Genomic DNA, 16,427 nt, shown 5'->3' with positions numbered 1-16,427 from the left:
CAGTTTATTTCATCTTATATCTTCACAGCTTTAACTTTGTCTGAAGTACCATTTGTTGCCCATTCCACTCTGTCACAGTGGACTGAAATTCCCTAGTAGCAATGTTCAATTACTTACATGGGCATCCATATTTAGGGTATTCCATGGATTCATTAAATCACTTCAAGTGGAAGCCAGGATGACTTTTAAAAAAAGACCATAGTTGATTTCCTATTTCATCATTATCAGTCTGATGTTCAACTCTGTTTGTAAAATGTCCTTCCACTCACTTTGTCTCATATCCACATATGCGCACAAGAGCTTGAGACACTCTCCCTCTCCTCTCCTCTCCTCTCCTCTCTGTCTGTGCATCCTTCCCCCCCTCCCCTGGCCCATCCCTGCCCCTGGCCCTCCCCCCTCTCCTGGCTCTCCCCACTCATCCTCCCCACTAAGTAAGGTTAAATATTCATTTCTTACTATTAGTTCCTAATTTCAAACTACATTGTTTTGGACCCACTACCTCCTGGTTTTGGTAGTTTACCCAGTGATGTAAAATGTCTGACAGACAGCAAAGTAAAATTTGGAAACAAACTGAAAAAGTTTGTCCATGACAACTTCTGTTCTGTAGAAGTGTTTCCTTTGTAATGTGTAAAAGGTGGTGGGCAGAAATTACTAACTTACATCTGCATGTTTGTTAATAATAATAAAATAATAATAATAATAATAATAATAATGGAAATGAAGTCCCATGCTTCTTGACGGAGCATAGGGGAATGATGCGGGAGACACGCACCACCATTCTAGGCGAGGTCCTAATGGAGGTAGTTTACCGTTGTCTTCTTCTGACCATAATGGGGATGAATGATGAAGATGATGATGATAACGCCCAGTCATCTCGGGTTAGGTGAAAATCCCTGACCCCACCGGGAATTGAACCCAGGACCCCGGGCTCGGGAAGCGAGAACACTACCGCGAAACCACGTGATGCGGACAATAATAATAATAATAATACAAAAAACTTATAAATGTTCATCATGTAGCCATATTTACAAATTGCGTGCATGCAACTGCTCTGTGAATACATTCGTCATGAATTTCGGGAAGTAAGGCTAATGCAGAATTGGTGGGATAAACAAGCATGACACATCAAATTTTGTGATCATCATTGTCATCAAAATTTGTTATGATTTTCTAATATTAGGTCCTGACATATTTCTGAGCAGTGTCAGCTGAACATACTGTACTGTACTTCGGAAAAGAACCGACATATTGGTGAAAGATTTAAAGATATCCAAAAGTTTTTTATTTTTCTTGAAAATGGGGTTATAAAACAGTGTGATGTTCATGTAACAGACTGTTTCTCTGACTGTTAAATTAATCAGTGGCACATTGAAACATAAATTTTCTTCTCTCCAACCTCTCCTCTTTCCCCTGCACTGTTCTCATCCCTTGCTCTGCACTTTTCTCTCTGCCCCTTCACTCCTAACCACAACCTCTCCTTACCCTTCAAACCTCTCTCCCTCCCTCCCCTCCCAACCACACCCCCTCCCTCCCTACCCAGTCACGTGCCTTCCTTTTGCCGTCCCTTTACCTCTCAGCAATTCGGCATCGTCTTACCTTCCTCCCTTTCCCCCTCCTGTACCTCTCAATCTCTCCTGCCCCTCCTCTCCCCTACATTGCTTCCCTCCCCTCCATCGCATCATGGTCCTGCCTACTCTCCTTTTCCCCTTTTCCTATCTAGCTGTTCCCTATTGGTCAGCCCCCACTTCCAAACACCCACACACATTGAACATCTCAGTGCTGCCGTCTCCTCCATCCTCCTCCCCCATCAGCTACTATCTTAGCAAGTAGCCCCCAACCTATCGCCTTTTCTTTAGGTATTAATTAAGGTAGTAAATTCTTTAACTGAGTCTTTAATCAGCAAGTATTTGTGTGTATATTGTCATCTAGACAGCTTAATCTTCAGTTTTTAAAAAACTGTAGAACTGATTTCAGTTGATTTACTATTCCACTGTCACTTCACTCAGTATGGACACAGCGAACCATCTCAGCTGAGATCTTCTGCACATTGATGGTGTGCAATTCTGAATTTGTTTCTTTGCTCAAGACAATGAATGTGGAATATTTCTTATTAGATTAATTAGCCTTTATATAATTGTGAGGGGGAGTTTCTATAATTACTTCTTCAAAAATGTGAGAAATTGGTATTTCCACAATAAATCTCGCAACACTGATATCCATGTGTTGAAGTATTTGAAGTTCCTGTCACCTAAGAATACAAATAGAATGATTAGCCTTTTTTATTCAATTCATTAAGCCATTACATTGATGATGTGTCGATTTCCTAAAGAAGTCTTTTGTTAACATTTCAAACAATTGTGTACTTGCACTTGCTGCTAATAACAAGACTTCAAGTTTGAAAGAAAAGTTTATTAAAACCATCAGGTGAGATTTTGATGTTAGAACCTGATATAAGGTAATGAGTACTTCATTGTAATAATTTCTTAAAGCTCGTTGTTTGTGTTGCAAGCATAAATAGGATTATATGAATGAAAAAAAAGTCTCTAGACATCACCAGAACTTCGACTATGAGATACTGTGTCATTGTGAATGTACTTGATATCTGTGCAGACTAAACTGAATTGCTGTGCTTCTGCTCTTCCTTCCCTCTGCTGTGTGGGGTTGTTAGATTTCTCGTTCTTGATTTTTACCTTTATTGTAAATAAAAACTCAAATGAAACTTCCTGACAGATTCTAAAAACTCAAATGTTTCTATTACAATGTGTTGAATGAAACTTCGGGTTTTTATTCCTGGCGATGTTTCAGTTTTTGCTTTTAGTGACAAAATCTATTCAGAATTGCTACCCAACTATGTTAATTTAACAGGCATAGTAATTTCACTTTCCAACTTAAAGACATAATCTCTGTAATTTTGTTAAGTGGGAAATATTACAGCTGAACTACAGGAAAATTGACATTTTTAGGCATTTGAAATTGACATTTTTAGGCATTTGTGTTTTTTTACTTTAATATTCTTTCTGATAATCAATTATGGATTAAACAGTTGAAAAATGCAATACGCACCACATTCTAAGTCAGACCTATTGGCAATTTTTCAGCATATTAAATTGAATAATTGGATTGGGAAGCTTCATTTTCTGTAATATTGAAGCTGACGTGATTTACATTCAGCTACTCGTGCTGTAACTGGAATGTAAAGTTAAATTTTATTTCGATGTGCCACAAGAACTTGAAATGGTAATTGTAGCAATTGTAAAAAAAGTTAAATTTCAGTAGTGAATGATAAGGAGCACTTAATTATGATGGAGTGCAATTGTACAGTGTGATAACTGAACTGCCTGAAACATAAATAACTGATATAACTGTGGAAAGGTATTGCAATTTTTGTGTGTCCACATTTCGTTTGCAGGGAAAGGTAGTGAAAGACTATATTTTACAGTGGTGTCGTCGACTCTCGCCAACACGTGGTAGGCATGACATGCAGTGCGATGCCGAGCGGGCAGCGCAGTTGCGCTACTGGCTCCGTGCCGAATGGCTTGCCACTGATGGTGAAGTGCGTGTCAACAATTCGGTACGAGTTGAGTGGTGGCCAGATACAGGGGACAGTCGTGCAGTTTGTGAGGTAGAAGAACCTGCAAGTAAGCAGTCAACTGCTGAGTGGACATGGAATTCTTTTGCTGGACTGTGCCTGTTAATAACACTGGTCCTTCTACTATCACATGTGGTGGTTCGAAGATTGCGAGCTGTTCCATTCCGAGCGGCATCATCGAGAGCAACAGCAACACTTGAAACGGCACAACCGGAACGCGCAGTGGTTTCACACTCGAGAAGCACTAAGCGACGACGATATGCATCTGCTCCGGCACGACTGCAGTGGTGCGTGTGCTGGTGCACATTCATACCATCATCCCCACACACTGAGAATTTTCTAACTTATCAACTGCAGATCATATCATCTAATGAAAACTCATTTATTGTGTGGCACTTTAACAGCTTGCAAGTAGTGCTCGTTTTGTGCTTTATATGTTCAGTGAAATTGCTTGGTGCTGTTAGTGGCCACAGCAAAGTTTAGTATGTAATACTGTGGCTGTTTGAAGTTGTCCTTTTGTAGGTTATGTACAGCTTTCCTAGGTTGTTGCACATGTTTTATGGCTTTTGATAATAATATAATTGCATGTATACTATTCCCTGTTCAGAAGTAAATTTAGGGCTCTGAAACTTCAGTTATTTAGGAACAGTATGCATCCCTTTCCCAAAAAATGCTGTGCGTTTTTTCTGTCTAGTGACATCTGCTGCAAAAGTTAGTGTACCTGAAGCATTTGTATAGCATGTAAGATGTGTATCTGAATTGTTGTTTAATTTTATTATATTCTTGTGTTCAGGTTTTTGAAACTTCTTCAAAAAATCAGATTGAAGAGAGTTCAGTGTTTGGGTTATGCTTCACTGACATGGAGAATATTGTTTCAGGTACTATGCTGCTTTTCAGTGTATTAAATGTGAACAGAAAGTGATAAGTTAGAGTTCTTGTTACACTCTTTCAGTTTTGTTATTAGGTAAAAGCTAACCTACATTTTGGGTTGTCTTTTAAATCAGCTGCTCTTCGTCATATCTTATGGCCAAGAATTATCTTGCACCATAGATAGAATACAAGAAATAATCCTAGGGCCTGTGGAAGAGGAAGTGAAATGTGTGAGGGATGAAATAGCTTTTTCATTTAAAAACTGAGCAAAAAATTGATAGATTAAATGTAATAAACAATCTGAAAAGTGCACACTGAAAACAAATTTCATAGTCATCACTATGTAGGTTAATTTGTTAGCAGCAGTATAAATTTGTGTGGTCTGTATAGCAATTAGCAACTTGCCCTGACTTTACACAAAGAGCACGGAGTATATGTGGCTGGATGTCATATCTGGGGTATGGTAATTTTGTTTACCGGCAACTACATGGAGTCATGATTAAAAGTCTGAAAGCAATCTTAGGTAATTGAATATTAACTTCAAATTCTAGCATAATTTAAACTGACAAACTGCCTATTGGCTTCTGTCTCGGGTTCTTCGGCCGACGTTCATCTAATGATTCTTCTGACGTTTCGCCATCACGAGTGGCTGGCATTGTCAAAGCTTCACCCTCCATTGCCGGTGGTGAACTGGAGGCGAGCTCGCGGCCGTAGACTACATGTACCTGGCGCGCCAACATCCGAGGGCTTCTCTGCGGTCATTTCCGGTGCGGTTCTCCTCTTGCTACCTGCGACGGTCGTTCGCTGCAGTACGGGAAGCCAGGATCCGTTTACCTTAAGGCTTTCCTATTTCTTGTTGAAACTGTTCGCGTGTTTTTGTATTTCTACAGCTTCTCTGAACAAGCACGTGTGATAGTGCTTCTCTACAGCTAGAACTTCAGTGTCGGCGAATTTTACTACGTGGTCGGTCCCATTCAGTACGTGCTCTGCCACGGCTGATTTCTCCACCTGCCCCAACCTGCATTGTCGTTTGTGCTCTTTGATCCCGGTGTTAATTGATCGTCCAGTCATTCCGACAAACTTTTCCGCATGTGCATGGTATACAGTATATTCCCGACCTTGCAAGTGGGTCTCTTTTCTCCTTCGCCGATCTAAGACACTCTTTGATCTTCCTTGTCGGTTTGAAAATCGTCTTTACGCCATGTTTGCGCAATGTACGGCCGATTCTGTCCGTCACTCTGGGAATGTATGGCAGAAAGGCCGTACCCGACATTTCTTTTTCTGGTTCCTTACTTCGCCGAGTGTTGGGCTCTGTTACACTTCTAATGTAGTTTGTGGAGTACTGCTCCTCAGAACAGTTTCCAGGTGTTGCATTTCTCGTTTGAGGTGTTGCGGCTCACATATTCGTCCTGCTCTCGTTACGAGCGTACTAATCATGCCTCTTTTTCTGGCTCGGGTGGTGGTTTGACAGTTTGTGCAGGTATCGGTCCGTGTGTGTCGGTTTTCGATACACGCTGTGTCCCAGGTTCTCGCCTTCCCTTGTGACCAGCACATCTAGAAATGGCAGTTTCTTATCCTTTTCTACTTCCATGGTAAATGTTGGCATGGAGGCTGTTCAAGTGTCTTAGGAAGTCACCGAGCTGTTCTTCACCATGGCTCCACACCACGAAAGTATCATCGACGTACCTGTACCACACCTTAGGTTTGCAAATCGCCGAGTCCAGTGCCTGTGCTTCGAATTGTTCCATGAAGAAGTTGGCCACCACTGGACTGAGAGGACTACCCATGGCGACGCCTTCCAGCTGTTCGTAGAAATCGCCATTCCACGTGAAATAGCTCGTGGTGAGACATGCATGGAAGAGCTTTTTGATGTCTTGCGGGAACATGGAACCGATGTGCTCCAGAGCGTCACTGAGTGGCACTTTCGTAAATAACGAAACAACATCAAAGCTGACCAGGATGTCGTTTGGTGCAAGTTTCAGTTTCATTGAGAAGCTGAAGAAACGCGCTTGTTCAGAGAAGCTGTAGAAATACAAAAACACGTGAACAGTTTCAACAAGAAAGAGGAAAGCCTTAAGGTAAACGGATCCTGGCTTCCCTTACTGCAGCGAACGACCATCGCAGGTAGCAAGAGAAGAACCGCACCGGAAATGACCGCGGAGAAGCCCTCGGACGTTGGCGCGCCAGGTACATATAGTCTGCGGCCGCGAGCTCGCCTCCAGTTCACCACCGGCAATGGAGGGTGAAGCTTTGACAATGCCAGCCACTCGTGCTGGCGAAACGTCAGAAAAATCATTAGATGAACGTCGGCCGGAGAACCCGAGACAGAAGCCAATAGGCAGTTTGTCAAAAAGTGGCCACGAAAGCCTTAACAATTTTGTATAATTTAAACTATTTTAGCAGGACACACCTGCAAAGTTCTCAGGGGAAATGACTTAATTGACAAGTGTTGTCATAGTTCAGCCATTTTGCACAAAATATTTGTAAATTATGTAAACAAACCTTTCTTGAGAATCAGTCCATGTATTAATGAAAACTTTATTAAATTCCCTACTGTAGTTCCTGTGATTAGGCTTTACATACAGACAGAAAATGTGGTAGGAGGACTTGTAATATGCTGTGATTTTATACAAACATACCAGAAACAGTATGTCAATTACCTGTCTGATTTTAATTTTTGTATTGCACTAATATAGCATGTTTTTTTCTTCCAAACTGATTATAGGGGTGTCTTAAGTCCATTTAAATGTCATCCATTCTCTTTGCGGGCATCTCATCACTTACTGTACTTATATGAAAGGTTCTATAAATTGTGGTAGTGTTTTGTCTGAAAAGTGTCCACATTTTGGAAAAGTTTGTGGCAGTGGTAATAAAATCTTGGTAGGTTATGTATCTCAGGACAAAGGCAGCCAACATTTGGATAACTGTTCATTAAGACATTATACTGTAGGTTTGTGATGTTAAGTACTTCATCTGTGTAGACAAATTCTGACAAGTTCACTGAGTATGTTCAAATGAAGACTCTTGCAGAACTAAGATCTATCCTTAACCTCAACTGAGAGTGTGTTATTAACTATTGCTTTGTCTTTACTATAACTACAGCAGTTTGCGCTAATTACTGAATATGAATATGATGGTGAAGAAGGACATGCCTTCACATTTAGTAATTGACCATTTTCATAATCATTTCTTTTCGCTGGCCGGGGTGGCAGAGTGGTTCTAGGCACTACAGTCTGGAGCCGCGCGACCGCTACGGTCGCAGGTTCGAATCCTGCCTTGGGCATGGATGTGTGTGATGTCCTTAGGTTAGTTAGGTTTAAGTAGTTCTAAGTTCTAGGGGACTGATGACCTTAGAAGTTAAGTCCCATAGTGCTCAGAGCCATTTGAACCATTTCTTTTCCCGGCGGGGCCAGGGATTTTCTCTGCCTCGTGATGACTGGGTGTTGTGTGTCTTTCATCATCATTTCATTCCCATCGACACGCAAGTCGCCGAAGTGGCGTCAACTCGGAAGACTTGCACCAGGCGAACGGTCTACCCGACGGGAGGCCCTAGCCACAGGGTATTTCCATTTTCCATCTCAGCATTTGCACAAGTCTTGATGATTCTTGATTATATTGATTATTGGTTTGATTAGTCTGGAAAACCTTGGTGGACTCAGATTTGAGACAATATTTTGCTCTGTGTGTGTGTGTGTGTGTGTGTGTGTGTGTGTGTGTGTGTGTGTGTGTGTGTGTGTGTAATTCAAAATTTATTAACAAATGAAATGGCATTCGGTCTTGCCCAGTGAATGATAAAACTCCACTTGTGGCTCTCAAATTTCAGTTTGAATGTTACATTCTCTAGTGTACAAAAAATAATGAAGGTCAACAATAGTTATGAAAATGGCTTTATTTATCATTATGTTATTGTTATTCAATTTTTGCTTCCTGTTAAATGAGTGAAAGTTAGGTATGTGAAATGTATGCATTAAAACTGTTTCAGGTTTATGAATGATCATGACACTATAATAATTTTTTAATCTTGTCTGTTTCTTCAAATAATACTCCTTCAAACCAACGACACGAAAAACCCTGAGAAAAATACTCATAAAGTAACAAATTGGCAGGTGGTCTCAGATTTGCAATAATCCTTTTATTTTTGAAGACATTAGTGTGTGGTGCTTAATTATATTAAAAACATCTGTGATGAGATTTGAAAAGAGATTTTAATGTTCATACCAAAAATATTTTTCATTGGAAAACTGATGTTGCTGGCTGGGACAGCAAATAGACGTTCTTCACATCAGATGAGGGTCTGACAGGTTGGTCTTTGAAACAGCAAACTTATGCAACCTTGGCCCAGTGCACTGTGTGCAGATGGATTTTGGGGAATTGACTAAATTGTAATCTTCAGTTGTAATGGAGAATGTGCAATTTATTATAAATTGCACTCCATTAACAAATGCTTACATGTTAGAGACTGTATCTATTACAATTACAAAGTTGCAAATTTTTCCCTAGATCAGTATTAATGATGCCCAGCTGTAAGGTAAAGAACAGGAAAATTTAGTCATTCATGAGGAGTAGTGAATTGTGTTGTATACCTCCCGTTTTGTGATAATCAGATTTTCATTTTGATGTACTTGGAATGTCTCATTCATATAGGGTGACTTGCCCAGGCTTTGCAATTGAACAGCTGAGGTGAAAATTTCTGAAGAATAGTGTGACAGATGAACATCTATGATGTCTTCCAATGTGTCATATGCAACAGCCAGGGATTATTTTGTCATTAAGTATCATGCTGCAAATTATGGATGAGCCTAAAGAAATAAAACTTAAAAAGTTAATAATTTATGGTTCCATTCTAGAATAACTATTTCAGTACAGTTTGGGAATTTTTGTTGTGTTGGGTCACATATGAAATTATCAAGAATGATGTTGAAAGTTGGAAGACTGAAATCACATTCATCTCTTATCACTGATTGGGATGCGTAAGCTGTCTTGATGTAATATGTTACAGTCTTACTCATAGATACTTTCCTGGAACACAATAGAGTAATGAACTTGCTGATATGGTGCTAAGAAATTACTCTGAAACTAATGTAGGTATGTGTGGAAAGCATGGAGTTTGCAGCATGAGGAATTAATATGTCACATTTCTTTGGCACCACCAGGTTTGATTACATAACCTCTGATTTTCTCCGTTGTCAACATGTTGAAAGGAAAGATTTTCGTTCATTAAGTCTTGTAATGTTGTTGTACTAAAACTATGAATTGGTGATATTTTTAACTCTCAACAGAATCCTACAGAGATCAGAAATCAACAGTTGTTATTTGATAACACTAATACTCAAATTATTAATAAAGGAAATAAATTCAAACCATCTAGATCGTGTGTTAAAATTTGGGGGTTATGACATTTTGGCTACTGCCGTGATCATATATTAAAAAGCTTAGAACAACAAAAGGAGATTTTGTGTCAATACCAAAATCTGTACCTGATTGGGGTGTCAGTTCAACTAATACTCAAAGATAATTGTCATTGTTTTAGTGTGTTGCAGATTTCCAGTTAAGTACTTCATTCATAAATATAAAATCGTTCAAGTAAGGAGTAACTGAAGTATCAATGGATATAGTACTGTTTTTTGTACTGTAACTGCCATGTTTTAGTTTTCTCAGGAATTCAGTTTGCATATATTCACTGTTGTAAAGTTTGCATGTCATCCTTACCCCCAACCTTACACTTTTCCTCATTCCCCAGAATATCAAAAGATATTTGCTCCACAAACCAATGTGTCACTTTGTCAGCTGATCTTTCACATACACTTCAACATGGCTGTGTTAGCGATTAGTTTATTTGCATTCTTCTCTTTTTATATTACTTCCTATATTGTCTTACAATTCACTCTGTTAAAGCACCACTCTTTTGTAACTATATTAAAACAATGTGACAGTATGTATTCTATATGTTCACTTATTTTTATTTTCCAGTTTCTGTGTTGGTGAACTTTATTCAAACTTCATTCTACGTACAGAGAGATTAGTGCAGACCCACTTCTGATTTCCTGCAGGCAAATAGTTAATAGCTGTAGAAAAATTTTGACATTGTTTACAAACCACACCAACGTACATTACATTTGTAACAAAATAGCAATCTAGATTGCAATACTTTGATTTTTTTAATTACATTAACCAATTTCAGCCTATATGACCACCTTGAGACTAGAGGCTCAGATAACGTGAGGAGCGGGTTCATGGAGCTGCTATGAGCACCTACTGGTACCTGCAATTGGTGACAGGTACTAGTTGGTGCTCAGCAGCTTTATGTACTTTCTCCTTGCATCTTCTGAACCTCCGGTCTGATGACTGTCATATAGAATGAAACCACTTACTGCAATTAAAAATAATTAATTTATTGCAATCTAGATCTTGTTTTGTTACAAGCATTTTTAAATGCTGAATTTTTCTATATCTGCTTTATTAGTCTCATTCTCAGCAGTGTAAATGTTGGAACAATCAGTAAAAGTCACAAAATAGTGAAAGAAAGAATCCACAACATGCGTTAAAAAAACATAGTTCACTATTCAGTACATTTTATTTAATCAGTCTTTATTGGTGTAGATTAGATGTTTGTTTTGTTTCATAGACCTATAGTGTGGATGGATAGATAGATAGATAGAAAGATAGATAAGAATGCCAGTGACTAATTTCCTTCCACAGATCCCAAGTGAAATTACCCTCATGGATGAAGAACAAGTAAAAAAAATCTGAAACACATTTTCATTTAAATGGTAATACCAAACTTGTCAGAATACATGTTACTTTACAGTGCACTGAGGTGTATATGATAATTCTTAGGTTACAGTACGTCAAAGATAACACTCATGTTACTTGCACATCAGTTTGTTCTACTCAGAAATTCATCAGTGGAGTTTGAGTAGTTGGCCATCAATAAAGCCTTTAGGCTCATCATAAACTGAACTTTTCTTAGTAGTTGAGCTCTTTATGGCTGCTGAAAATTTACTGAAAACACGCATTCTGGATAATGGACACCTTTCAGGACCAGAGTGAGTGAGTGAGTGAGTTTGTGAAGGTTATTCTTATTCCAGTACTGGTTCCACAAGTTAAGCTGTTTGTTTGAAAAAGATATATATTATATATATGAAACATTTCATTATGGAATAAATATGTTGAGAAGCAGTTGTTAGCATCCACAGTTCTTTGAACAGGCCTCTGCGGGACCTTCTTAAGTTCCCACTACAAATATATCATATTACACACTTCTAGACTCTGAAAATTTTAACTTTGACTGCTGAGTTATTCCAAAAAATTACCCATTATGACATAATGGAATTAAAGTAAGCAAAATAAGCTAGCTTTTTAGTTTTTTTGTATCACCTATGTCTGACTCCAGCAACACTGCAATAAAGGATTTCTTTAGGCACTTTAGCAGTTGTGTGGAATGCTCCTCCCAATTGCATTTGTTATCAAGTCATTCAGATTACCTTCATTTAACAAGTGATGGCATCCACAGGATGAGTGACATGGGAAGAAAAATTGATTGCTTCTCTTTGCAGACACTGAGCGAGGTTAGCACTCTGGGCTTGCATTCAGGAAGATAACTGTGAAACCCGTGTCCAGCTATCCTGTGTTTCCCTTGATTTCCCAAAATCACTTCAGGCAAATGCTGAGATGGTTCCTTTGAAAGGGCACTACCCATCTCCTTCCCCATCCTTCCCTAATCTGAGTGTGAGCTCCATGTCTAATGACCTCATTGTTGACAGAACATTAAACACTAATCTCCTCCTCCTCTTTGCAGACAGCATTCACTTTTCACATATTGGAAGGAGCTGAAATGTATTTTTTAATGTACAAATGTACTACTGCAGTATTGATACTAGTAGGTTTCTTGTGTGCCCTGATTCAGTTGTGTATGAAGCTGTTGATGACTCACGGACACAGTGAACTACTGACTCTCCGCATGGAAAGTGAAGAATGTGAATTTGCAGCATGATTTTTGTATATCCACATGTTCTTGCACTTGTTGGGAATTACATGTCAGAAATTGTCTTTTGTTATTACTCTTATTATTACAGGATTACTTAACACAGTGTTCAATTAATAACAACTTTTAACTGTACCCTGTAATCTTCTGCCAAGCCTCTCTATTCAGGGCATCCTCCTTGTGTACACATGATGTGCCATTATTTCATAGATACAGTCTTTCCAAAAATGTTTATGTCTACCAGATGGTTTCCATTCAAAAATTTTCTTTGGCCCGTAATGATCTGTCATTCCCGGCGAGTGCCCATACCACTTTAATGAGTTTTCTTTCAATTCTGTCTATCGCTGTTTCATTTGCTCTCATTCTAGCTCTTAACGTAATCATTAGTTTTCTTCATGGTTCTTGATATTCTGGCACTCCATTGTAAATAATCCATTTTCACAGATATTAGTTGACTTTTGAGGTCAGAATTTAAAAGCCATAGTTCTGATCCATAGCATAGGACAGATTCAAACATTGGCCTACCCACTGTTTCATTATTGTTGTTGTTGTCCCACCAAAAGAATTCATACAGCCTATTACTTTTCTGCCTTGCAGCATTCTGTATTTTACTTTTGCATTAACCAGCCCACTTTTGTCAATGTTGTTGTTGTTGTTGTTGTTGTTGTTGTTGTGGTCTTCAGTCCAGAGACTGGTTTGATGCAGCTCTCCTTGCTACTCTGTCCTGTGCAAGCTTCTTCATCTCCCAGTACCTACTGCAACCTACACCCTACTGAATCTGCTTAGTGTATTCATCTCTTGGCCTCCCTCTAAGATTTTTACCCTCCATGCCACCCTCCAATACTGAATTGGTGATCCCTTGATGCCTCAGAACATGTCCTACCAACCAATCCCTTCTTCTAGTCAAGTTGTCCCACAAATTACTCCTCTCCCCAGTTCTGTTCACTACCTTCTTATTGGTTATGTGGTTCACCCCTCTAATCTTGAGCATTCTTCTGTAACACCACATTTCGAAAGCTTCTATTCTCTTCTTGTGAAACTATTGTCCTCCATTTTTCACTTCCATACATGGCTACACTCCGTACAAATACTTTCAGAAACACTTTTCTTGCTATTGCCAGTCTACATTTTACATCCTCTCTACTTTGACCATCATCAGTTATTTTGCTCCCCAAATAACTCCGACTTAATTTGACTACATTCTATTATCCTCGTTTAGCTTTTGTTGCTGTTCATCTTATATCCTCCTGTCAACACTGACCATTCCATTCAACTGCTCTTCCTGGTCCTTTGCTGTGTCTGACAGGTTTAAATTCTATTGGTGAACCTCAAAGTTTTTATTTCTTCTCCATGGATTTTAATTCCTACTCTGAATTTTTCTTTTGTTTCCTTTACTGCTTGCTCAGTATACAGATTGAATAACATCGGGGATAGGCTACAACCCTGTCTCACTCCCTTCCCAACCACTGCTACCCTTTCATGCCCATCGACTCTTATAATTGCAGTCTGGTTTCTGTACAAATTGTAAATAGCCTTTCGCTCCCTGTATTTTACCCCTGCCACCTTCAAAATTAGAAAGAGAGTATTCCAGTCAACATTGGCAAAAGCTTTCTGTAAGTCTACAAATGCTAGAAATGTAGGTTTGCCTTTCCTTAATCTATCTTCTAAGATAAGTTGTAGGGCCAGTATTGCCTCACGTGTTCCAACATTTCTACAGATTCCAAACTGATCTTCTCTGAGATCAGCTTCTACTAGTTTTTCCATTCTTCTGTAAAGAATTTGTATTAGTATTTTGCAGCTGTGACTTATTAAACTGATAGTTCGGTAATTTTCACATCTGTCAACACCTGATTTCTTTGGGATTGGAATTATTATATTCTTCTTGAAGTCTGAGGGTATTTTGCCTATCTCATACATCTTGCACACCAGATGGTAGAGTTTTGTCAGGGCTGGGTCTTCAAAGGCTGTCAGTAGTTCTAATGGAATGTTGTCTACTCCCTGGGCCTTGTTTCAACTTAGGTCTTTCAGTGCTCTGTCAAACAATTTACACAGTATCCTATCTCCCATTTCATCTTTATTTACATCCTCTTCCATTTACAGAATATTGTCCTCAAGTAAATTGTCCTTGTATACACCCTCTATATACTGCTTCCACCTTTCTGCTTTCCTTTCTTTGATTAGTACTGGGTTTCCATCTGAGCTCTTGATATTCATACAAGTGCTTCTCTTTTCTCCAAACGTCTCTTTAATTTTCCTGTAGGCAGTATCTATCTTACCCCTAGTGAGATAAGCCTCTACATCCCCACATTTGTCCTCTAGCCATCCCTGCTTAGCCATTTTGCAGTTCCTGTCGATCCCATTTTTGAGACATTTGTATTCCTTTTTGCCTGCTTCAGTTACTGCATTTTTATATTTTCTCCTTTCATCAATTAAATTCAATATATCTTCTGTTACCCAAGGATTTCTACTAGCCCTCGTCTTTTTACTTACTTGACCCTCTTACTGCCTTCACTATTTCATTTCTTGAAGATACCCATTCTTCTTCTACTGTGTTTCTTTCCCCCATTCCTGTCAATTGTTCCCTTATGCTCTCCCTGAAGCTCTCTACAACCTCTGGTTCTTTCAATTTATCCAGGTCCCATCTCCTTAAATTCTCACCTTTTTGCAGTTTCTTCAGTTTTAATCTACAGTTCATAACCAATAGATTGTAGTCAGTCCACATCTGCCCCTGGAAATGTCTTACAATTTAAAACCTGGTTCCTGAATCTCTGTCTTACCATTATATAATCTATCTGACACCTTCCATTATCTCCAGGCCTCTTCATGTATACAACCTTCTTTTATGATTCTTGAACCAAGTGTTAGCTGTGATTAAGTTATGCTCTGTGCAAAATTCTACCAGGCGGCTTCGTCTTTCATTTCTTACCCCCATTCCATATTCACCTACTACGTTTCCTTCTCTTCCTTTTCCTACTATTGAATTCCAGTCACCCATGACTATTAAATTTTCATCTCCCTTCACTATCTGAATAATTTCTTTTATGTCGTCATACATTTCATCAATCTCTTCGTCATCTGCAGAGCTAGTTGGCAAATAAACTTGTACTACTGTAATAGGTGTGGGCTTCGTGTCTTTCTTGGCCACAATAATGTGTTCACTATGCTGTTTGTAGTAGTTTACCTGCACTCCTATTTTTTTATTAATTATTAAACCTACTCCTGCGTTATCCCTACTTGATTTTGTATTTATAACCCTGTATTCGCCTGACGAGAAATCTTGTTCCTCCTGCCACCGAACTTCACTAATTCCCACTATATCTAACTTCAACCTATACATTTCCCTTTTTAAATTTTCTAACCTGCCGGCCCAATTAAGGTATCTGACATTCCATGCACCGATCTGTAGAACACCAGTTTTCTTTCTCCTGATAATGACGTCCTCCGGAGTAGTCCCCGCCCAGAGATCTGAATGGGGGACTATTTTACCTCCGGAATATTTTTCCCAAGAGGACACGGGACACAATCATCATTTAACCATACAGTAGAGCTGCATGCCCTCGGGAAAAATTGCGGCTTTAGTTTCCCCTTGCCTTCAGCAGTTTGCAGTACCAGCACAACAAGGCCGTTTTGGTTAGTGCTACAAGGCCAGATCAGTCAATCATCCAGATTGTTGCCCGTGTGACTACTGAAAAGGCTGCTGCCCCTCTTCAGGAGCCACATGTTTGTCTGGCCTCTCAACAGATACCTCTCCGTTGTGGTTGCACCTACGGTACAGCTGTCTGTATCACTGAGGCACACGAGCCTCCCCACCAATGGCAAGGGCCATGGTTCATGGGGGAGGGGGGGGGGGCTTTTGTAAATATATATACACCTAAATATTTAAAATTTTCTAGTCATCACTGTTCCAGCATTGATGTGTACTTCAAATCTAGTGTCAGTGTTCACTATCAGATATTCAGTTTTTGGTAGACTCATTTATAGTTT

General features: G+C 39.3%; 1 protein-coding gene across 2 annotated transcripts in view; it reads left to right on the top strand.

Annotated features, from left to right (window-relative positions):
- LOC126248976 (SRSF protein kinase 3) overlaps positions 1-16,427 on the top strand; it is a 425,825-nt gene that overhangs the window by 138,175 nt on the left and 271,223 nt on the right. Inside the window, exon 2 of one of the 2 annotated variants that reach the window (XM_049950531.1) lies at positions 3,440-3,876. The exons of the other annotated variant lie outside the window; for it this stretch is intronic. Coding sequence (XP_049806488.1) covers positions 3,479-3,876 — 398 coding nt within the window. The 5' untranslated portion in view covers positions 3,440-3,478. The remainder of the gene's footprint in view (positions 1-3,439; positions 3,877-16,427) is intronic. 2 annotated transcript variants of the gene reach the window in all.

The sequence above is a fragment of the Schistocerca nitens genome, chromosome 3, assembly GCF_023898315.1.
Source record: "Schistocerca nitens isolate TAMUIC-IGC-003100 chromosome 3, iqSchNite1.1, whole genome shotgun sequence".
In the NCBI taxonomy this organism is placed as follows: domain Eukaryota; kingdom Metazoa; phylum Arthropoda; class Insecta; order Orthoptera; family Acrididae; genus Schistocerca; species Schistocerca nitens.
This window is presented reverse-complemented; position numbering and strand designations above follow the sequence as displayed.